The sequence below is a fragment of the Sander lucioperca genome, chromosome 19 (assembly GCF_008315115.2).
Source record: "Sander lucioperca isolate FBNREF2018 chromosome 19, SLUC_FBN_1.2, whole genome shotgun sequence".
Taxonomy (NCBI): Eukaryota; Metazoa; Chordata; class Actinopteri; order Perciformes; family Percidae; genus Sander; species Sander lucioperca.
In genome coordinates, this window is record NC_050191.1 from 2,909,836 (window position 1) to 2,932,146 (window position 22,311).

Here is a 22,311-nt window from a genome sequence, read left to right on the forward strand (position 1 = left end):
GTATCACATGTTTTTTGTATGTCCTGTTAAGTGCTCAAAAGTACGGAACCCCTGAAGGGACATGATTCATTTTTTCTTCATGCTCATGAGAAACCTTCTGCTCTGCACGCAAAAGTATCTCATGCTCACAAGAAATACATCTAAGGCTAGCCAAATGATGCTAATGAAGTGCTGCTAATGGTATGTGGCTAAAGTTAATATTTCACTTTCACAGCATGGAATCAGTTAACAGTAACCTCTTCATCTTTTAGTTTGTTGATGACACTATCAGGTACATTAGGTTGTGTTTTCAGGAAGATGAATACCTCCTCCTCGGCAGATATTCTGACTGCTACTCAGATTGGTTTCTCCTGAGCACGAAAAATCTTGATCGCACCAGAAAACAAACAAAAAAACATTTCCTGCTAGGGGCTCCGTACAAAAGCAAACGAGGGGTATGTGGTTGTGTATTTGGTTGTGTTGTGTGTATTTGCAGCGCGTTTGCTAAATGCTGCGCATGTGTGTTTTCTTAATTTGCTTGTGTTTGGTCTATTTGCATGTGTTTTTTAGTTGCAGTGCGTTTGCCCCTGTTGTCCACCGTACAGATGGGTTAAGATTCTCCTTCTTCTTTCTTCTGCTGCTGTAAAGGTAATGTTACCGGCTGCAGCTGCACCAGGTCAGTGGGAATGTTTTCCCGCCTCCTGTTGCTTACAATGTGGTGATGGTGACACTGACGTAACAGTGGTGTATAACTACAACAACTCAGTTACAGTTCTCACCTGATACAAACAGCATTCCTCTTTAAGGATGACTGAAGGAGTTTGGTCATCAGTCCAGTCAGAGCAGCAGATTCTCTCCACACCTTAAAACTCTTTCTCTTGAAGGTAAAAAAAAAGAAGTCAGAAATGTTGGTAAGGTCATGAAAAGTGACCTAAATTCAAACAGCCACATCAGCAGGGTTACTGCCACTTTAAAATATAGTGAGAGTTAAATTATTTGTGTCCATACCTTTATGTTTAGGGAGGAGTACTGTAAAAGAGACAGATGCTTATCATCAGAGGGTAAAACCTGCAGAGCTCTGCTGCTGCTGTTAACCACGTTCTCACTAAAACACTTCTCCTTCAGTTCTCAGAAAACAACACTAAGCTGCATGAGGAACCAACAAACCACTAACATTACATCATTTTCCCCTGTATGGACATATTGCACCAGGGGTACATTTCTGGTGTGCGAGCACATTGAATAATTTTAGCATTTTAATTGACTCTATAAAGATTCCTTCTGTGTGAGAAGTTTACATTTTGACCTGAAGCTTCTCTTGTTGAACTTTGAATGAAAAGGGGTTTGGTCAGAGCAACAGATTCTCTCCACATCATCTGTGGGGCTGAGAACCCGTCTGAAAACTCATCAGTGGCTCAAGTACTTTATCTCCACACTGAACCACATCTGGCTTTTTGGCTGTTTAGATATCGTCAAGAAATTAAAAAGATGAAAAGTTGATCTGTGAATTCAGCAGCTGAAAGAGAGATGCTGATATGCTCCTCCTACAAACATTCAGCAACTTGCAAAAGAGAGACTTTGAGGAAGTAACACGTCACTCATCACAGGAAGTAGATTCTTTATTTTTAACATGCATCAGTTCAGTGTCTCTGACAGTTGACAGCTGAGAAAGGGAGAGAAAAAGAGAGAAGCACGATGGCTGAATTCAAATGGATAAAAATGTCTTTATTTGGGATACTGCTTCAGTTGACAGGTAAGAATACATATAATGTACACAAATACCAGAAACATTACAAAATATAACTATAAATATTAGAAATGGTAAGTTATTATACAAAGTGCATTTTATTTAACTAAGACAGAGAAGTCAGCAGTTTGTTTTAAACATGCTGAGTTTTGTTAAATTAGGAAACAAAGAATGAAACACATTTCCAAACTTCCGATGTATCTAAAACTTTCCCCACACTGTCAGCATGAGAGCATATTCATATTTCAGTTTATTTTTCATGTTTCTCTCATCTCTTTCACAGTGGTTACCGGACATCCCCTCTCCTTCACTGTCAGAGATGGCGATGATGTCACTTTGACTTGTGAAAATGTGGTAGATGGTCAGGTTAACTGTAACAGGACTAACTGGGTCTTCAGAGGTTCAATAAGGGTGGAAGTAGATCTAGTTACTCATGGGCAGATTGTTGAAAAAGACAAAGCTAAATCAGACAGACTGGGTGTTACAGAGAACTGTTCTCTGGTTATAAAGAAGGTCACAGTTCAGGATGTTGGTCTTTACCACTGTCAACAGCTCAAACCAGGACAAGAAGTTGCAGACACTCAGATTGAACTATCTGTTATTAACAGTGAGTATTTATATAATTATATTTTCAGATCAAACTGTCTTGCCTCATTCGACTTCCAATCTCACAGTCCAATCATCACAGTGTCTGAAAATGTGAATATGAAACAAAGAATCACTCCAGTTGGGTTTTTTCCCCAATAAATCATTACATATAGCCTATTTTCATACAAACAAATAATATACAAATAGAAGTAAGTGTACTCATGGGGACAACAACCAGAAGTGTCTTTACTGGCCTATTTCAGACACTGCTTATTAGAACAATAAACTGAAACATAATAATTGATGAAGTAATGTTGTCTTATGTTCTTTATCAGTACAGGAACATGAACATGAAGATGGTGAGCAGGTGGAGCTGTCCTGCTCTGTGTCGACACATGAAGTGTGTAGACACACAGTGAAGTGGCTGTATGAGGGGGAAGATGCTGCTGGAGATATAAGATACACGGATATGCAGACTTCACACTCTGAGTGCTCAGTTACTGTGACGTTTCCTATTTCTAATCTCAAGCAGAAGTCAAAGTATCAAGAGTTGTTCAAGTGTGAAGTGACAGATGGTTACACTAAAAAAGTGCAGCTGTTTCCCTTCATCCCTCAGTCCTCAGGTGAGAAACCAGGTGAGAATATAATGAGCTGTTTGTCACAAGCCGGCTCACAGCCTGTGGCAAAGAATGAGGAGACACCAACAAGTATAGGCCAATCAAGATATTTTATTGTAAATCAAAACAATTAACTTTAAACAAAGAAAAAGGAATGAAGTATGAGAATGTCATAATGTAAGGTGTATGTCAAGTGCATGAATGAGTAAATCTGTGTGTGTGTGTGTGAAAATGACTGAGTGAAAACTAAGTAAAACTATAAAGGAACAAACAAAACAGGATCATACCTGGAGGAGCAGAGAGAGAGAAGAGTGGTAGAAGCAGTTTAAATACCCTGAGCCCAGGTGGCTCCAATCACTAACGACCCTCTTCTGCCTGCAGGAGGAACCTCCCCTGCAATGCAGAGGAGGGGCCGTAACAAGCTTGAACTGAAATCATGGGATATTTTCTCACTGTAGTTTGTTGAGTTTTGTTATTTCTTTCGTCCAGGGGAGGATGTAACAACATCAACCACGATGAGAACAATTGAAAGCGGCAGAAAATCCAGAATCACCTCAACAACGCCTGCTGTCAGTGTTACTTCAACATCACCACAAGGTACTGACTCCAAAGTTTAGTGTATTATTCAGTCTTTCTCTCCGCTTTTAAAACTAAAAGTATAAATGCCATTTCATTTGTCTGGGTGAGCACACAGCATCAACAACAACTTTATTAACAAGTACAAATGAAAGTAATACCAACAAAACAGTACCTGTTATCAGTGATACTTCACCAACACCAGGTAAGGTAGCACTCAAAATAGTCGTGAAGTATGAATGTCAGACCGACACATGGCTGCAAATGGAGATAATCATGTAACCCAGTTGAAATGTATTCATTAATATAAGATTTACAAGTTTGACTAATTAATTTCATAGTTTAATAAATAAAATTTAAGGTTAAAAAAGTCAAGATTTATTGACCAGCAACAAAGTTATTATTTGCTCAAAGAGAGAAATGCATATTGGGTAATGTTCATGTTAAACTGAATATAGCATTTAAAATGTTAAATATTTGTTGTGTAATAATGTATGTGAAAATGCTTTAAAAATGCTTGTAAGAAACCCATGAGTCAATTGATTAGGCAGAGGTCGGATATAAAGGGGGTAACAATGAAATCCGGGGAGCAAAAATTGGCCCTATTTGCTGACGATTTATTGATAAGTATAACACAACCTACTCAGACACTCCAAAAACTGATGAAATTACTAGAGGAATTCGGTTTCAATTCGGGTTATAAAATTAATATCAACAAAACTCAAATATTAAAATTTAATTATGACCCGCCAGACTCGATTAAGACCAGGTATAATTGGAAATGGGATGCTGAATCTATTAAATATTTGGGTGTTTTATTACCTAAGGACTTCTCAAGATTGTACGACATCAATTACGGCCCATTAAATTCAAGAGTAAAATCTGATATACAGAGATGGAATGTTATTCCTTTTTTGAACTTAAGCTCCCGGATAGAATCAATCAGGATGAATATCCTTCCACGAATGTTATACCTTTTTCAATGTCTGCCAGTCAAAATACCATCTAAGCAATTCATAGAGTGGGACAGATTAATAGCAAGGTATTTGTGGCAAGGGAAAAGGGCCAGAATTAAATTTAAGACACTGCAATTAAGAAAAGAGAAGGGCGGAATGTGCCTCCCTTGCTTACAAGATTACTACCATGCAGCCCAATTGAGATCTTTAGTCTGCCTGTGCTCGCCAACATATACTGCAACATGGAAAGAAATAGAAAGTACGACGTTAAACGGAATTCCAATAACAGCTCTACTGAGTGATAACAAATTACTAGAGGAGCAGGCTATCCCAGATGATTCTATAACAGGCAGCTTCCTGAAGTCTTGGCAGGCAATAGTTAAAATTTGCAAATTAGAAAAAGCTTCTAAAATTATGAGATGCTGTGCCTACGATTCAGACTTTACACCAAACAGAATCGATGGTAGATTTAAGATATGGATCTCAAAAGGTTTAACTACTTATCATTCATTGATCCACAAAGGGGCATTCCAGAGTTTTGAAACCCTACGGAAAGATTACGGACTGGTGAAAGATGACTTTTTTAGATACCTGCAAGTGAGACATCACTTTAACGAAAATCTTAAAGGAATGTTGGGAACAAATGAATCAGGGTTCCTGGAAGTATTTATATCATTGACTAAACCCAGACCAAGCACAAAAATTATCTCCAAATTATATAATGCTATACAATTATCTAAATAAGAAAATACAGAATACATAAGGGAGAAATGGGTAAGTGAAATAAAAATGATAATCACACGGGAGAGCTGGGGAAAAATATGCCAGTTACAATGGTTATCAACCGGGTCAAACACATGGCGGGAGTTTTGCTGGAAAAACATTGCAAGATTTTTTGTCACACCTGTTCAGAAACGATACCAAGACAGCGGAGATGCCTGCTGGAGACTTTGTGGATCTAATAGGGCTAATCACTACCATATTTTTTGGGACTGCCATACGATAAGACCTTACTGGGTAGAGATTCACAAACATATAAACAATATATTTAATGTAAACATTCCGTTTAAATGTGAAACTGTGTATTTGGGCAATGTAGGGTTTGAAACATGGAACATTGACGATAAAAAACTGCTGGCTATACTGTTGGCAGCCAGTAAGAAATCTGTTACGAGGAAATGGTTGAAAGTGAATCCACCCACCGTGGAAGAGTGGATTGAAATAGTTTATGAGATTTATGTTATGGAAAAAATATCCTTTTCCCTCAAAGTTGAAAAAGAAAAATTTTATAAGATTTGGTCTAAATGGACTGAGTATGTAAAACCAATTAGATCTGATTTTGTTTAACTGTACTTATGCTTTGTGTAGACCTACCATCATTATATGTGATGTTGTAATTAGTGGAAATGGTGCGCACCCCGGTTCTGTTTCAGTTATTGAAGGTTCTCACTGGAATAAGTAATGGTTTATAAACGTCAAAAGGGCAATATGTACAAACTCATCCAAAACATCTGGATTCATCCCTATTTCTGTACTTGGAAAACTAAAGCTGTAATTATTGTATGTGATGGAATTTACCCTTTCTAAATATAAAGATAATTAAAAAAAAAAAAAAAAAAAAAAAAATGCTTGTAAGAATAGGAAGAAAGAGTGACACAAATGTTTTGTGATTTTATTTTATTTGTGAAAGTTTTGTGAATGAGCCAATCACATTTGAGTTCAAAGTAACAAGGAAGTGAGGAGAGCGAGAGAAACGTAAGGAGAACGATGAAAAGAGGAAGGGGACTGAGCGAAGGAAGGAGTAAGTGGGGAGAAGGGTGTTGTCTGCTGAATGAGAGATACTAGAGGTTAATGTTAATGTAATGCACCAGTTTAGTGAGAGTTTTAAACCAGGACTCTTATACCAAACGTTAATGGTGATAGTTCTGTCTGTTTGAGTGGACTACTCAGCACAAGAAGACAGAAAGAAGTTTAAGTTAGCTGCTGGCTAAGTGGCTAGTGCTTTACTATGGACTTTGCTAACAAGCTAGCGGCTAGTGGCCTGGACTAGTTAAGCCTGTGTGGAACTGCGAGACGGACGGCAGACAAAGACCCTGACGGAGCCGGATAGCGTTACCGAGTGTGGACTTTGCAGAGATCGTCAGCTGTGTGAGTCTTCTCGTTAACCATGTGAATCTTCTCTTCAACCGTTTTCTCTCCATCGTGGATCTTCTCATCATATCCCCTGCTGCTGTCGCCTTTCATCCTGCGCGTGTGAGGCTACATTCCCATTGAGTTCAGGTAGTAGGCTCGTTCGAGATAGTGTTGACGAACTGACCGAAGAGCCGGTTAATTAACCCAACTCTTATCACTGAACTGGGAGACTCGAGTGCCATATGTCAATGAACCGACTCACTCCTGTTTTTTTCTTTTACTTCATTCGTGCCGTTGTGTGAAGCTGGTATTCTTCTGCTACTGTGTGTGTAGTAATATAGCTCATTAGCGCCTCCACTGGAGTGGTGGTGGTAGAAATCAATCAGGAAATGAGCGACCTAGACCGCGCACCAGGCTACTGAAAGAGACCGAATGTAACCGTGCAACCGGCCGGCCCGCTTGAGTCATGTAATCAAGCGGTGTCTGGGTTCTCGGCAAGTTTGAGTTACTAACCAAGCCTGGTTTCTGGTGCATTTTAGATGATTGTGTTCATGGCAATTCACACATTATCGATGGGGAAGTACATCACATACAAATACACATCATGTTATCTTGGTAGTTATGTTAAGTTAAATGTTAGAGAAGTGAATGTTGCTACATGGAAGGTAGGCTGTCACGACGAGACCGCGCACCAGGCTGCTGAACGAGACCGTAAGGACCGTAACTGAGGGTACTGCATGAGTCTATTTTCAAACAGGTGTCTAGGGTCTCGGCAAGTTTGAGTTATCAACCGATCCCAGAAGCCTTTATTTCTCGTGCATCTTAGATGATTGTGTACATACAAATTCATAGACTACATTATCGATGGATATCACATACAAATGCACGTCATGTTCACTTAGTAGTTATGTCAAGTTAAATGTTTGTTACATGGTAGGTAGGCTGTCACCAGGAGACCGCGCACCAGGCTACTGAATAAGACCGTAACCGTGCCTAATGCATGAGTCTATGTAATCAAACGGGTGTCTAGGTTCTCGGCAAGTTTGAGTTATCAACCGATAGCAGAAGCCTTTATGTCTTGTGCATTTTAGAATTGTGTTCATGGAAATTCATAGGCTACATTACCAAGGGGAAAGTATTATATCACCTACAAATACACGTAATGTTATCTTGGTAGTTATGTTAAGTTACATGTTAGAAGTGAATGTTGCTACATGGTATAGTTAGACTGTCACGAGGAGACTGCGCACCAGACTACCGAATGTAACCGTGGCCAGTGCGTGAGTCTAGTGTCGGTCAGTAGGAGTGTGTAAATAGTATGTCGAGACCGAATGTAACCGCAACCGCTCGAGTCTTCTGCGGTGTCTTGGTTCCTGGCGGGGGAATGCGATCACCCCGTTTCCCAGCATGCCCTGGGTCCGCCTGGGTCTTGCAGTCGGTGGAGACAAAGAATTTCTAATAAGGGAAGAAGTTCCACTCTCTCGTTACTTCCGGCTTCTGAACTGGTTGCAGTTCCACCAGAGTTCCATATAGGGGGCGTGTTAAGTTGTTGGGTCTGATACCGTAACTACTGAGGTGATTTAACCCGGAGTGACCTGGCTGACGCGCTGATGTTGACTTGCTGTGTAGCGTTCAATGATCGTCTGACGAGGTTGCGTTGCAGAATATCAATATGTTTATTTGATTAACCATGCAGCATGAAACGTCCATTCGTTCATGTTTTCAACGTTAAATCCATAAACAATTAGACATAGTTGGAACAAAGAGTTTGGCGCCAATGCGCTCCAGCATCACAGCGGTGTGTCACAGCGTTAGCGGTCAAAAACCATTTGCCCTTTCCGGGCCAAACACCTGCCGGCAACAATTTGGAGCATACCTTTATAACCTTTCACCAGGTAATACCACAGCGACACCCAATGTATATACAAGAAACAACACCCAAAGTCTGAACACTTGGAACAACATATTTGGCTCCTACAGGGCGCTCCCAGGCCAGTGCAGAATGAATGGGACTCTATGGAGCTATACCCCTCAAAATCCACTTTTCTCAGGATATAATTTTTTGTCTAGTAATTTGAATGTTGCATTCGAAAGGGGAGGCTAAGAAAATACACACTGCTGGGTGTTAGATTTTTTAAAAGTGGCTTTTTTGTTCTAAAAAGCCTTTTAAAATGTCAGTGACGTCATACACATCGTACGGCCGGAGCAACACGTTCTCACACTCATCTCGTAAAATACGGACGCTTGGTCAGGTGCCTTTGTCGTTCTTATTGACGCTAAAAGTCTCCTTTAGCGCTATAAGTAAACGCGCTTGGTCGGGACTATTGCCGTCCCTTTTGACACAGTTATGTTAAGGAAAAGGTCGTGGGTGGGCTTACGGTTCCGTAACACGCGGGATGAACGGGACGGTTGGGTTTAGGAAAGGGTCGTGGGTGGGCGTACGGTTCTGTGACACGTGGGAGGAAAATAAAAAGCAACTATAGCAAGCGTGACAAGCGGGATGCGAACCCCGCTCTCCTGGGTGAAAGTCCTGTGTTTGTTTGACCCATCCACCACCCCAACCAACCTCCATACGCGGAAATTCGCCCTTACATACTACTCTGTAAATCCTCTCTAACTGCTGCTCTCCCCAGTGCGTTACACAAACACGCTGAAAGACGCATTTTTCGTCACATCAGACGCTGACAGCCACTGTCCAAACGTCCTTATTTTACGAGTTCGGAGTGAGAATGGGTTGGCCAGAGATTCTGCTTTACGGCAAGCTCTGAGTCACTTCCTTTGTTCTCTCGAGGCATCGACAACACAGCTGACAGGTTAGGCTCTCCCTGTCAATACACGTGCTAGAAAGAGGTCTGCTAATGTTTTAAAGACCACGCCGAAATATTCAGTCTGACATTCTCGTTCTGCTTCGGATGCCGTCAAGCGGGATCTCCGATCGTAATCAGTCCTTCACTGACCAATCAGCATTCATTAGCAGAATGCCTACTCTTTTGTTTTGGCCAAGGGGGTAAGCTTCTCCTCGGACCGCAAACCTCCTATGGTGCCATTTTGATGCTACCAAGCCATCACCTCCCGTTAGCATTCCATTGACTGCCATTCATTTTGGCGTCACTTTGACAGCAAATAACTTTACGTCTGAAGCGTTTAAAGCTGTTTAAGTGTAATTACTAATGTTAACTAGCATTTTAGTTAGCAATAATTAGCCTGTGCCTATGTTATCTCCTTACATATACCTACGCTCTCCGTCTCTGCAAGATTGGGAATGATTGAGATTTCTCTTGGGACAGCTACCAGAAGACTTCCAACTTTCAGACAGGTTACTCACGTCACATTTACGTCGTCTCTCTCAGCTGGAGGCTGCTCAGTAACGCTCAGCGCTCACCGGAAAAGTGCTTCTAATATCCTTCACTGGTCTCCGTCCAGAGACACGGGATCTGTTGGTCCATTCTTATATACTGTTTATGGTTTTGGCCTCCGTGGTGGAGCCACCATTTTGCTAAAGGCTACAACATCCCCGAGCTACATACAGGCCTGCATCATTTGGACATTTGAAGGGTATTTCAAGTTAGGCTAGGTTATTGCCGGCTATTTTATTTTCTTGGGCCCTTATGTTTTGAATGTGAATGCATGTGTGATTTGAGTAGTGATTTTTGCAAGATACATTTAATTACTAACCTACTTTTTTCTAAATAAATCTTTTATATTGTTTTTTTATAAAACAGTTGTGGTTAGTGACTATTTTGATATTTTAAGTTAATTAAGAAAAGAGTATTTTTGGTTTAAAAGTGGAAGTGCTTAAAGGTTAAAAGTAATTCATATACATTTCATTTCATGTTAAAGTGTGAATAGTAATGTTTAAATGGTGATTTAAAGGGAAAGAGTATTTCATACAATAAGTTAGTGAATACACACACAAGTTAAACACTGATAAGGTTATTAGTGAAATCCCACTTATTTGATTAATTGGATAGAAGTTTTAAAGAACTCAGGATAGCCACCTCTCACTTTAGCCAGCCACGCTAGAGAGGCGCTACAATCACATCGGGAAAAGCAAGTTTATTCTCTTTGACTACAGGATTTTTGAATAGAACAGAAAGCTGCAGCCAAAACATATTTCATGTTTTCATTCTAATCTTCAGGCTGGTGGAGGGTCATCATGGTGTCTGTGGGTTTAGCAGCACTCGTAATAACTGTTGTGGTGGTCAACATATGGATGAGAACTAAAGGTGAGAACATTCACAGATGTCATTTTTATAAACAAGAACATTTTAAAACGTGGATTACGCTGTGGAAACTAAAGTTGGCTGTTTTTTGTCTTTTTAAGGGAACAAAACCCAGATGGATGTCAATGCTGTGAGTTTTCAAACTGAATAATCAAACGCTTGTGTTCAGGCTGTTCTCACGAACCATTCGTGCATATAACTAAAAAAAAGTAATGCAGTGTAATTCGTATGTATTCCACGTATTTTTTGCTGTAAGCCCCACATTGACTTCTACTGTATAAGACTGCTCCGGTCCGCGTGGGGAGGAGAGGGAGGAGATCAGGGTGGGTGGCTGGGTCCTAAAACACAAGGCTTTCAAGTGGGGGAGTGGAGTTTAAGTTAAAGGAAAGCACAATACTTTCACCCAGGAAACGGTTGTTCGTGTCCGAGAGTACTACTTAAGGGGGCCGGTATTTTAATCCAAACCACAATCTTTTTTTCTAATCTTAATTTGTCGTTTTGGTGCCTTAAGGTCGTGACGCATTAACCCAATAATCAGCCGTCGGACAGGCGAGGTCAGTGACTCGAGTCTGGTCGGTGCGTTCCGTGCCGACGTCCGTCCGAGGGGCCGTCAGCCTTCATTTTGGCCGATTTGACTTGTTGAATCGGAAGGCGGGCACTGCCAGCAGTCGGACTCAAATGACCCATCTGATTGGTAGAGTGCTAACGCGGAAACAAGGAGCGGGATGAGCAAAATCTGACGAAAATCTTTTAAACTGACCTTTGTCGATCTGAAATTCAGCAACTGCATGGCCTATTTCTCGCTTAAAATGTTTTCAGAAACACGTTTAGGTGAACTATTTCAGTAAAATATGAGATTGTATTCTGAACAAGCTGCCATGACAGTCTGGCTTTGAATTTCCGGAGAAACCAGACCCATGTGACACGTTCGTCCAATCAGCTGCCGGTTTTCATTTTTGGGCGACAATACAGATTAGCGCCGCCTGTTGTTATGGAGACGTATTACGTTGCGTCGCTTTGGTGTGTCCCGAGGCACTTTTTTGACCAACTCGGGGAGACTGATTAGTCCAACTGCCTTTTCTGCCGTCTGGTTGGTGTGTCAGGGGCTTAACAGGCCTTCTACATTGCACGTGTAACGTATGCGAAGTAGCTGTTCCAATCTACGCTTCCACTATAATCACTGAAACTGGCTACACCGGACACCAGAGCAGCGCTAAAGTGGTGCGTATGCTCCGCGGAGATCTGCTCTACAAGGGTAAAAACAGGATAGTCTTCTATTTCTATTTTTTAATCGAGGTATGTGCAGCCTTTTTACACAGAAATGGATCATAAAGTGTCCGGCAGAGACTATGGCCCACATGACTGTCACATTTTTGCCGGCTAAACTCAACTGCTACGGCCTCTGAAAAGAGCAGTAGTCATGTGACCGGCCTGCAGTCGCCGTACTTTCGTAAGCTATCACACGAATTGTTCTGCATGCTTTTTTTATACAATATCAAACAAACCTGTTCATGAGAACGCGTTGTTGTGTTTGTGGTATTTCACTGTTTATTATAAGAATAATTAGTACTGACTAGGGCTGAACGATTAATTGCATTTTCGATAATATCGCGATATGTTAAAACGCGATTTCCTAATCGCAAAGGCTGCGATTTGGTCACATGACTCAAGAGAGCAATCAGTCTGCACTCCGTAGAGAGAGCATCAACTAGCATGCTAACGCTACACCGTACCTTGAGCTGATTTCTGTCATTCAAACAACTCTGAGTTGTAGTTTAAAACTTTTACAGCCATTTTAATAAAATGAAGGGTTTTATTCAGGCTTGAGTCTATACATGCAGTTAATGGATACAGGCACACAGAACTCAAGGCTCGGTTGGCAACGATTAGCTCTGATTAGCGGTTAGCTCTGATTAGCGGTTAGCTCCGGTTAGCGGTTAGCTCCGTTATAAAGATATGAGTGGAGGAGCTGCCACTGAGAGGGGTAACAATCAGACTCTGATAAATGACGTTCGGGGAGCTTTCACAGAAGCGCGGCCGCGGTGTTTCAACAGTTTTATTAGTACAGTTAATCCCACGGCAAGAACACCAGCAACTAGCTAACGTAACGATAGCCTCTCTGAACAAGTGCACACGGCAGCACGCAACTTCACGAGGGGTAGGGGCTGGAGGCAGCTCCTCTCTGTGCACTGTAAAAAATTGTGTGTGTGTGTGTGTGTGTGTGTGTGTGTGTGTGTGTGTATATACTATATTTTTACTTATTTAACTGTCTAGTGTGTAATTGTGTGTTCATACTATACATTATTATATTATTCTTTGTTGAATAATACAGAAGACAAAGAGCTTAAAAAAATAATCGAATCGAAATCGCAATATTTGGGGGAAAAAATCGCAATTAGATTATTTTCAAAAATCGTTCAGCCCTAGTACTGACTGATTGTTTAGAGTCTGGAGAATCTCCAGTGTGTTGTGTTGTTTTTCACAGGAGCATCATGATGAAGATGAAGGTACAGTGACCTATGAAAATTTTGGAGAACCTTCTGTTTCTATCAGACTCCACTGATCAACAACTTCAACATCAACTCACCAGAAAAATGAGTCCACTGCACTGAAACACCATCTCAAGATCGTTTTGGGTTTTGTTGGGTTTGATATGGCTGATTTGTTTTTAAAAGATTTGAAAAGCATCTGTCAAAATGTTATTTGACATGTTTCTTATCATATTTCATGTCGTAGCTTTGTCTAGTTTGCCTTAGTTGTATCAATCTTTGTGCAGAAGAACTACTCTTTAAATAACTTTATTTAGGGTTGATTTACACGTTTGCTAAAAGTCGAATATATTTTTCTAGATTTTGTAGACTAAACTTGAATAAGCTGAGAGTTTTAATCGAGTCAGTCTTTTTACTGTTACTGATAATACAATGCAGTATTGTAATAAATATGTTTTAAAACTGCATTCATTGTATGTTTTTGGTACCGAAAACAAGTTTCAACATAGACTTTCTGGCACAGACATATTATAAATGTGAAGCCTTTGTGTTTGTTCTGTCAGATAGAAACTAAAAGTGTCTTGGGCCTCTCCTAAAGGTTCAGAAATTGCAAACTGCAGTTTGTTTTAAACATGCTGAGTTTTGTGAAATTTAGAAACAGAATGAAACGCATTTCCAAACTTCCGATGTATCTAAAACTTTCCCCACGCTGTCAGCATGAGAGCATATTCATATTTCAGTTTACTTTTCATGTTTATCTCATTTCTTTCACAGCGGTTACTGGACATCCCCTCTCTTTCACTATCAGAGATGGCGATGATGTCACTTTGACTTGTGAAAATGTGGTAGATGGTCAGGTTAACTGTGACAGGACTACCTGGTTCTTCAGTGGATCAAGAAGGGGGGAAGTAGATGTGGTTACTGATGGGCAGATTGTTGAAAGAGACAACGTTAAATCAGACAGACTGAGTGTTACAGAGAACTGTTCTCTGGTTATAAAGAAGGTCACAGTTCAAGATGTTGGTCTTTACCACTGTCAACAGCTCAAACAAGGACAAGAAGTTGCAGACACTCGTTCATAGATTGAACTATCTGTTATTGACAGTGAGTATTTATATCATTATATTTTCAGATCAAACTGTCTTGCCCGATTAGACTTCCAATCTCACAGTCAAATTGTCACAGTGTCTGAAAATGTGGATATAAAACAAAGAATCATTCCAGTTGGGTTTTTTCCCCAATAAATCATTACATATAGCCTATTTTCATACAAACACATAATATACAAATAGAAGAAAGGGTACTCATGGGGACAAAAACCAGAAGTGTCTTTACTGGCCTATTTCAGACACTGCTTATTAGAACAATAAACTGAAACATAATAATTGATGAAGTAATTTTGTCTTTATGTTCTTTATTAGTGGAGGAACATGAAGATGGTGAGCAGGTGGAGCTGTCCTGCTCTGTGTCGAGACATGAAGTGTGTAGACACACAGTGAAGTGGCTGTATGAGGGGGAAGATGCTGCTGGAGATATAAGATACACGGATATGCAGACTTCACACTCTGAGTGCTCAGTTACTGTGACGTTTCCTATTTCTAATTCATTAGAAATCCCTCAGTCCTCAGGTGAGAAACCACGTGAGAATATAATGAGCTGTTTAAAATCAGTTTGAATTGATGTGTGGCTTTGGTGCAGAAGGTAAATCATGAAGTATTTTATTGACATACGGTTTGTTTGTTTGTTTGTTGTGTTATTTCTTTTGTCCAGGGGAGGATGCAACAACATCAACCACGATGAGAACAATTGAAAGTGGCAGAAAATCCAGAATCACCTCAACAACGCCTGCTGTCAGTGTTACTTCAACATCACCACAAGGTACTGACTCCAAAGTTTAGTGTATTATTCAGTCTTTTTCTCCACTTTGGAAGCTAAAAGTGTAAATGTCGACCCACTCTTGGCTTTGGGTGGAGATATTCTCGTCTGTATTCTCTGAAAGTTATTTCTCCTCTCTTTTGGCTACATGTTTTTAAAACTAACCGAAAGCTTTCCATTTGTTGTTCTTCTAGTTTGGTGGCCGTACCTCATTGCGGTCATAGGTTTAGTGGCACTCGTAATCATCACTGTGGCTGTCATCAGATGGAAGATGACTAAAGGTGACAACATTCACAGATTCAACTTTTATTAACAAGAAGTTTTGATAAAGCTGGGTGTTGTGGAAGCTAAACCCGACTCTTGTTTTCAGGGGAGAAACGACAGACGGATGACAACGCGGTGAGTTTTAAAACTGAAGAATAAAATGTTTACACACATTTTTACTAGTTGCTCAGTACAACTTACTGTGGTTCTGTAGTTAACAGAGAACAATACACTCTGATGTGCTGAAGGTTACTTTTTGAGTGGAAGTGGAAGGATCTGTTTAAGGAATAGTTCATTTTGGTGAATGCACTATTTCACTTTCTTCCTAATATTAACCCTCTGCGGTCTAAGGGCAGTTTTACATTTCTTTTTAAATTCACTTTTTAAATTGTATTTGTGTATTACTGCTCCCAATGTGTTTCGTATCAACATGTTCATAACAAACTCAGCTTTCTGTAAACTGAGACCCAAATGTGTGCCAGAGCAATGTTTAAAGAGATAATTTGGCCGTAAAGCTGGAAAGTTGATGTTCATCCATCCATCTTCGTCCGCTTATCCGGGGTCGGGTCGCGGGGGCAGCAGCTCCAGCAGGGGACCCCAAACTTCCCTTCTTGAGCCACATGAATTAGCTCCGATTGGGGGATCCCGAGGCATTCCCAGGCCAGGGTGGAGATATAATCCCTCCACCTAGTCCTGGGTCTTCCCCGAGGCCTCATCCCAGCTGGACGTGCCTGGAACACCTCCCTAGGGAGGTGTTCCAGGTTGCATCCTTACCAAATGCCCAAACCAGCTCAACTGGCTCCTTACGACACAAAGGAGCAGCGGCTCACGGATGACTGAGCTTCTTACCCTATCTCTAAGGGAGACGCCAGCCACCCTCCTGAGGAAACCCATTTCGGCCCCTTGTACCCCTGACCTCGTTCTTTCGGTCATGACCCAGCCTTCATGACCATAGGTGAGGGTAGGATCGAAAACTGACCGGTACATCGAGAGCTTTGCCTTCTGGCTCAGCTCTCTTTTTGTCATAACAGTGCGATAAATTAAATGAAATACCGCCCCTGCTGCGCCAAAGTTGATCGCTTTTTAAAATTTCTCAAATCTCTTGAGAAAACATACCTACACTCAGATGTTTGGTGCTTGAAATGAGTTTACAAAAGTCTTAGGTTCACTAAAGTAGCTTAATATATTAATAAAATAGTAATTCAATGTCTAAAATGAAATTTTGTAATATCGCTTTTTGAATAGGAGTGTTATCAAACATTGCTTGGACTCGCCGGTGCGTCTTTTGTCCTCAGAGGGTTAAAAACAACAAATCCCAACCTGTGATCATGTTACAGGAGCTAACAAGCTTAGCTTAGCTCAGCATAAGGACTGGAAGCAAGGAGAAGCTGCTAGCCTGGTTCCGTCCAATGTTAACAAAAGCTCACTAATTAACATGTGGTATCTTGTTTGTTTAATCCATTTACAACTACTTCTTGATGAACAACAGTCTATCCAGCTGCCCAGCATGTGAGCCTGGTGCAGTGATGACACGGCTCCAGGAAGTTACTGCACCCGGCTGTTGTTGACCAAGAAATAGTTGCAACATGTACTTCGCTCTATAAAAGCACAACATTGTAGTTTTTATTTACAGAAATGTGAACTGTAACCAGACTGTGTTTGTCCAGGAACAGAGCTTAAACTCGGCGGTGTCTCAGCCCGGTCCAGAAACCAGTCAGGACACGGTGAGATCACACACACGACACATCCAGTACAAAGTTACACTCACTGCTGTGTGTGTTTGTTCTCTGAATAGTGTAAGAGAGAAGAAAAGGGAAGGAAGATGACGCAGCGTCATTATACCAGAATAGAACTTAAAAAAAGAAAGAAGTGTGAAGCAAGAAGTAATGATAAGTGTGGGGTGACATGAGGAGAAAAGGTCACGCTGTCTTGTCTTCTCTGTGCAGGCTGATCCTGAAGATGGTGTTTCCTACGCCTCCATCAGCTACACCAAGAAGACCAAGAGCAGAGCCCAGGTCAGCTGTCTGATTGGATATACTCAGTAGGCGAATTGAGGGGGGGGATGCCATTCCACTAGTTAGCAAAATTACAAAAAATGCATGCCACTTGTTAACCTGCCTAAGAGAGCAGAGAGAGTGCATGGGCAGAATATGTTTGTCTAGTCTGCCTGACTCATTGATCCTTTATCTGACTAAAGTTTGTGCGAATAACAATCTATGGCTATGAAATATCAGTAGCCCAATGGCGTTTTTCCATTACATGGTACCTGCTCGACTCACCTCGACTCTACTCGCCTTTTTTGGTCTTCCATTACGAAAAAAAAGTCCCTGGTACTTGCTAACAGGTACTTTTTTCAGTACCAGCTCCGTCGAGGTTCCAAGCGAGTTGAATCGATACCAAAAGGTGACGTGAAAACCTGCAGACTACTGATTGGTCGGAGAGAATCGTCACCAATCACTGTGTCATCATTGCTAGCGACAGACGGGTGTGTCCTGAACAAACCCGCCATTTTTAAATAGTTTAGCCAGCGGCGTTTTTTTTGCTGCCTCCAGCTTCAAGCTTTTGAAACAAGAGGAGCCGCAGCCTATGCAAGTGGCCTGATACTTGTGCGCTGGTGTGTGCGTCAAACCGGCATGTGTGTGTGTGTGTGGGGAGTGTGTGGTGAAGCGAGGGAGAAGTGAGAGAGTGACGGTGATTAGCTTCGGGGCGAGTACTGAATCTAGAGTCATAGTGAGAGAAACAAAGTGTCTCCCCTGTGCTTTCTGACCACGGTGGGAAATCTGTAGCAGGAAACGTTAACCCTCTCCCTGATTTCATGTTGTTTATGGAGAAGGGAAAATGCAATGCTACCAAGCCACGGCAGTTTCCTGCGGCATTGCTATTACGACCAGCCACGCTCGCCTCAGCTGTAATCGGGCCTTAAAAGTTCGGCCCGACAAGGCCCGAGCCCGACAGAATTCGGGCCGAGCCCGACAAGTACATTTTGATTTTTAAAAGCCCGAACCCGTTTACAGCCCGACTGTACAAAAGGCCGTCTATCAGCAGTGATTAGAGTGCATGTCGGAAAACAGCGCGGACACGTTCTTCACGCCGCGAGCGGGCACACGCACCACTCGGCGGAAAAGGGAGAGAAAGAAAAAAGAGACTGCGCCGCACGCACACAGCTCTTTTGTCTTCCGTCAAGAATGAGTAATTTATACATTTTTTAACATAATTTATTCATGACTAACGGAGGCTATAGGCCACATGGAAGTTGGAACAAAGAAATAAAATAAGCCCTCCAGAAGCCAGCCTCTGTTTCACCTCCTCAGCATCCATTTTCACGCTAATCGAAACGCTTCACCGGACCGCTCATTTACTGCGCAACTCGGAGCGCAAGCCCGAGCCCGGCCCGAGCCCGTCGGGTCCCGTCGGGTTCGGGCAAAGATCTTCAGCTCTACCGTCCGGTACCTAGCACCGCCCAAGACAATTGTGATTGGTATAAAGAAATGCCAATAAACCAGAGCAGGTTTTCTCCTGTCCCAGAATGCTGTGTGGACTAGCCAGACCCTCCTCCGCATCGCTGTTAATGAAGGTCTGGCAAAGCGAGACTATATTTTGATCTATCAGTGCCGCTGTCTGGGTTCTGAAGTAGCAGATGGATTTATTTTTATTTTCTGGGCTTTTTTGCCTTTTAAAGTGGCTACAATCAATATTCCTATGGTAACAATATATGACAATGACAATGTGGCAATGAAAAGGGGTTGCTCATTGTGATGAACCTACAAAGAATGATCAGCTGAATCTGTTGCTCCCTTCAGCTTTACAGAGCTTCATAGTGAGTTTCAGCTCATTGTTTTGCTGTCCGGCCAAAACCTTTACTGTTCTGTTTCACACTCAGCTCTCAGAGCCTCATTTTCTAACACAAAAGGCTTTAAAAAGCCATCGTACACTCCCTGCTCAGCAGCAAACAGCAGACAGACACAGTTAGAGACTAGCTGGTGAACAAAGTGGAGCATTGAGCAGCCAAAGAAACACCACTCCAAAAGCTTCTGCGTCTCTGCGTCTGCTGGATGTGTAAATCAGCAACCGATTGCTAACAAGTTCACCATCATACTCACAGATTTAGTCCTGGTGATTGGTGATTCCTTCACTTGTCCTCTATCGCCACCATCAGACCAACATGTCAACTTCACTCACAAGACTTTTCATCATCTAATGAGCAGATCAAAGCTGCAGCAAAGTGAACATGTCAGTTGTTACATGGCTGCAAAATCTGCACTTTCACAACCAGGTTACTTTGTTTCACACTTTAATTTAATCCATGTTGTGTTGAATTTACTGTACAGTAAAGGCTGATCTATGTTTCTGCATCAAATCCACGTCGTACCCCTCTACGTCGCTGCGAACCCCCCTCCAAGCTCTCCGCCGTAGCTTGATGTGCACCTCCAAAAATGTGTAACTTTGCGTTGAGGCGACACAGACCACAAGGACTGTGATTGGTCAACTGGTCCTGTGTGTTGATAGTCGGTGTTTCATGCAGCCTACTGTGGGGAGTAGCAACATGCTAGTTCACTGATAAAAGCTTTGCAAATAAACTCAGACATATTTTGGTTACAATGACGGGGTTATCCGTTTGTAAACTGCTTGCTGTTTCCTTCTTACTTCTCAGGTACGGGTTAGAAATGATGATGATGATGATGAAGGTGATTCAGTGACCTACAGCTCTGTGAAAGCTTCCTCCTCTCCTGCCGGAGCCTCTGCTGATCCCAGAGACCTCTACGCCGCCGTTAACAGAGCAAACAAATAAGAGACCACAGCACCCGAGAGACATTTTAAAGCTTTGGATATTCACTGGTGTTTTGGAGTAAATGTTGGAATCTTCACCTGTCAGCTTAATTCATAATGAACAGATCCCTAAAAAAACTTCACCAACCAGGGAAATCCTCAAAGATCAGCAATCTCCAAAGTTCATTTTTATAAACCTATTTCTGTTCAGTAACAATCCTTTCAGCTGGAAGCTCTGACTGTTGACCACGGTTAGAACTAAACTGTGATAGTTCTAACTGCTGAACATGATTCTGTTGTCCTCTGTTCTCTGTTGTGTTGTTGTTGTTGTTTAATCGTGCTTTGTATTTTCTGTGAAAATATTTTGTTAACAGAAGGTATTGCTTACACCAGCTCACTTTAGCAAATAAACATTGAGCCAAACAGCTAAATCTCTCACTACTATTACTCAGATGCCCCAAATTCCATCCAGTTAAACACAACTAAAAGAGGGAATAATTGATTTAAAGTCAGTTGTCACAGTTCGGCCCAGAATCCCCTCTTCTTAGCCTGTGACCTGTCATGCCTCTGCTGTTCCTGGACTCCAGTCTGGGTTTTCCCTCTATCCTCCCGGTTGACTACAAGGGAGTTACCAATCATCAGCGCTTGCACTGCCACGCCTGTTGCCACTCTCACACACCTGTTGCCAATCTCCTCGTCAGCCATAGTTTTTTAAGCAGTGCCAGGAGGAACACGCTTTGCCAGATTGTCATGTCTTTCAGTGTGGATTCTAGCGTTTGCTCTTGTTCTATTGGATTTACCGGTTTTTTTGACTTAAGTAGTTAATTGGACTTTCCTTTTTGGAAACCTTCGCTTGGACTTTACCTTCTTTTTCTCCTGCCTACCTGTGTACCGAACTCTGCCTGTTTTTGCCACCTTGGTTATCTGACTAAACACTACCTGTACTACTGCTGTTTTTGCCTGCCAAACTGTGTACCGAACTCTTTGCCAATTTGGATATTGGACTGAGCCCTGCCTGATACCTCTGCCGTGTTTTTTGACCTTTTTGAGTTTACGCTGCCTACCAAGTTGCTCTGCCTGGCTCCCTATTCCTGTGTTTTCTTAATTAAAACCTACATAATCTACTCTCTGCCTCCTGAGTCTGCTTTTGGTTCCACAATCTTGTACCTGGCCTCACCGGCCCTGACATCAATGAAAAGTAGACAGCAAGTGCTCACGTTTGTTCTTTCTCTTAAAGGTAAAAAAACTTTGGTCAGGTCTTGAATTGTGACCTAAATTCAAATTGCAAAATAAGCTTACTGCCACCTTTTTAAAATCTAGTGACAGTTAAAATATTTCTCTCTGCCACCAATACAAATGTGTCCATACCTTTATGTTTAGGGAGGAGTACTGTAAAAGAGACAGATGCTTATCATCAGAGGGTAAAACCTGCAGAGCTCTGCTGCTGGTGTTACCTCACCAAACACTTCCCCTTCAGTTCTCAGAAAACAACACTAAGCTGCATGAGGAACCAACAAACCACTAACATTTTTAATGAAGAGGGGTTTGGTCAAAAGACAGAGCAACAGATTCTCTCCACATCATCTGTGGGGCTGAGAACTCGTCTGAAAACTCATCAGTGGCTCAAGTACTTTATATCCACACTGAACCACATCTGGCTTTTTGGCTGTTTAGATATCGTCAAGAAATTAAAAAGATGAAAAGTTGATCTGTGAATTTAGCAGCTGAAAGAAGGATAAAAAGAAGATTCAGTCACTATAAGGAAGTCACAGTTTACTCAGAACAGGAAGTAAATGCTGTATCTCTCCTAAAGAAGTCAGAAACGTTGACAGTCGAGGGCGAGAGAACAAGAGAGAGAGACGGAGAGGAACGATGGCTGAATTCAGACGGATTCAAATAACTTTATTTGTGATTCTGTTGCTTCAGTTTACAGGTAAGGACCCAAAACACATACATGACTAAAAGAAATGTTAATGATAGTATTTAAGTGACTAACATTGATTTAAATGAAACAGCCAAGTTTGCTGTTTGTTTTGAAAATGGTGTGTCGAGTGGATTTTGATTAAGGCAAGTTTGCTGATCTTTGTTGTAATTAAT

At 41.6% G+C, this 22,311-nt stretch overlaps 3 protein-coding genes across 6 annotated transcripts in view; all 3 read left to right on the forward strand.

The window, feature by feature from the left end:
* LOC116056200 overlaps positions 1–19,013 on the forward strand; it is a 44,266-nt gene extending 25,253 nt beyond the window's left edge. The window contains exon 11 of the mRNA XM_035995316.1: positions 18,973–19,013. The gene's annotated coding sequence lies outside the window, so the exon portion shown is untranslated. The remainder of the gene's footprint in view (positions 1–18,972) is intronic.
* On the forward strand, positions 1,491–20,653 carry LOC116056170. 4 transcript variants are annotated; one of them, XM_031308309.2, is made up of 9 exons: positions 1,491–2,333; positions 2,650–2,949; positions 15,079–15,186; positions 15,378–15,464; positions 15,554–15,582; positions 17,115–17,171; positions 17,394–17,462; positions 20,099–20,283; positions 20,441–20,653. In XM_031308309.2, the coding sequence occupies exons 1-8, from the start codon at positions 1,898–1,900 to the stop codon at positions 20,234–20,236; spliced, it is 1,224 nt and encodes a 407-aa protein (XP_031164169.1). In that variant the 5' UTR covers positions 1,491–1,897; the 3' UTR covers positions 20,237–20,283; positions 20,441–20,653. The 4 variants fall into 4 exon arrangements, with proteins under 4 accessions (XP_031164169.1, XP_031164170.1, XP_031164171.1 ...); XM_031308310.2 differs by having other exon boundaries at positions 2,650–2,937; XM_031308311.2 differs by lacking the exons at positions 15,079–15,186; positions 15,378–15,464; positions 15,554–15,582; ... (2 more) ...; positions 20,099–20,283; positions 20,441–20,653 and adding exons at positions 3,421–3,528; positions 10,736–10,822; positions 10,921–10,949; positions 13,305–13,414.
* Positions 20,654–21,421: 768 nt separating this feature from the next.
* LOC116042142 overlaps positions 21,422–22,311 on the forward strand; it is a 37,274-nt gene continuing 36,384 nt past the window's right edge. The window contains exon 1 of the mRNA XM_035995317.1: positions 21,422–22,147. Within this exon, the coding sequence (XP_035851210.1) occupies positions 22,087–22,147 (61 nt within the window). The 5' untranslated portion in view covers positions 21,422–22,086. The remainder of the gene's footprint in view (positions 22,148–22,311) is intronic.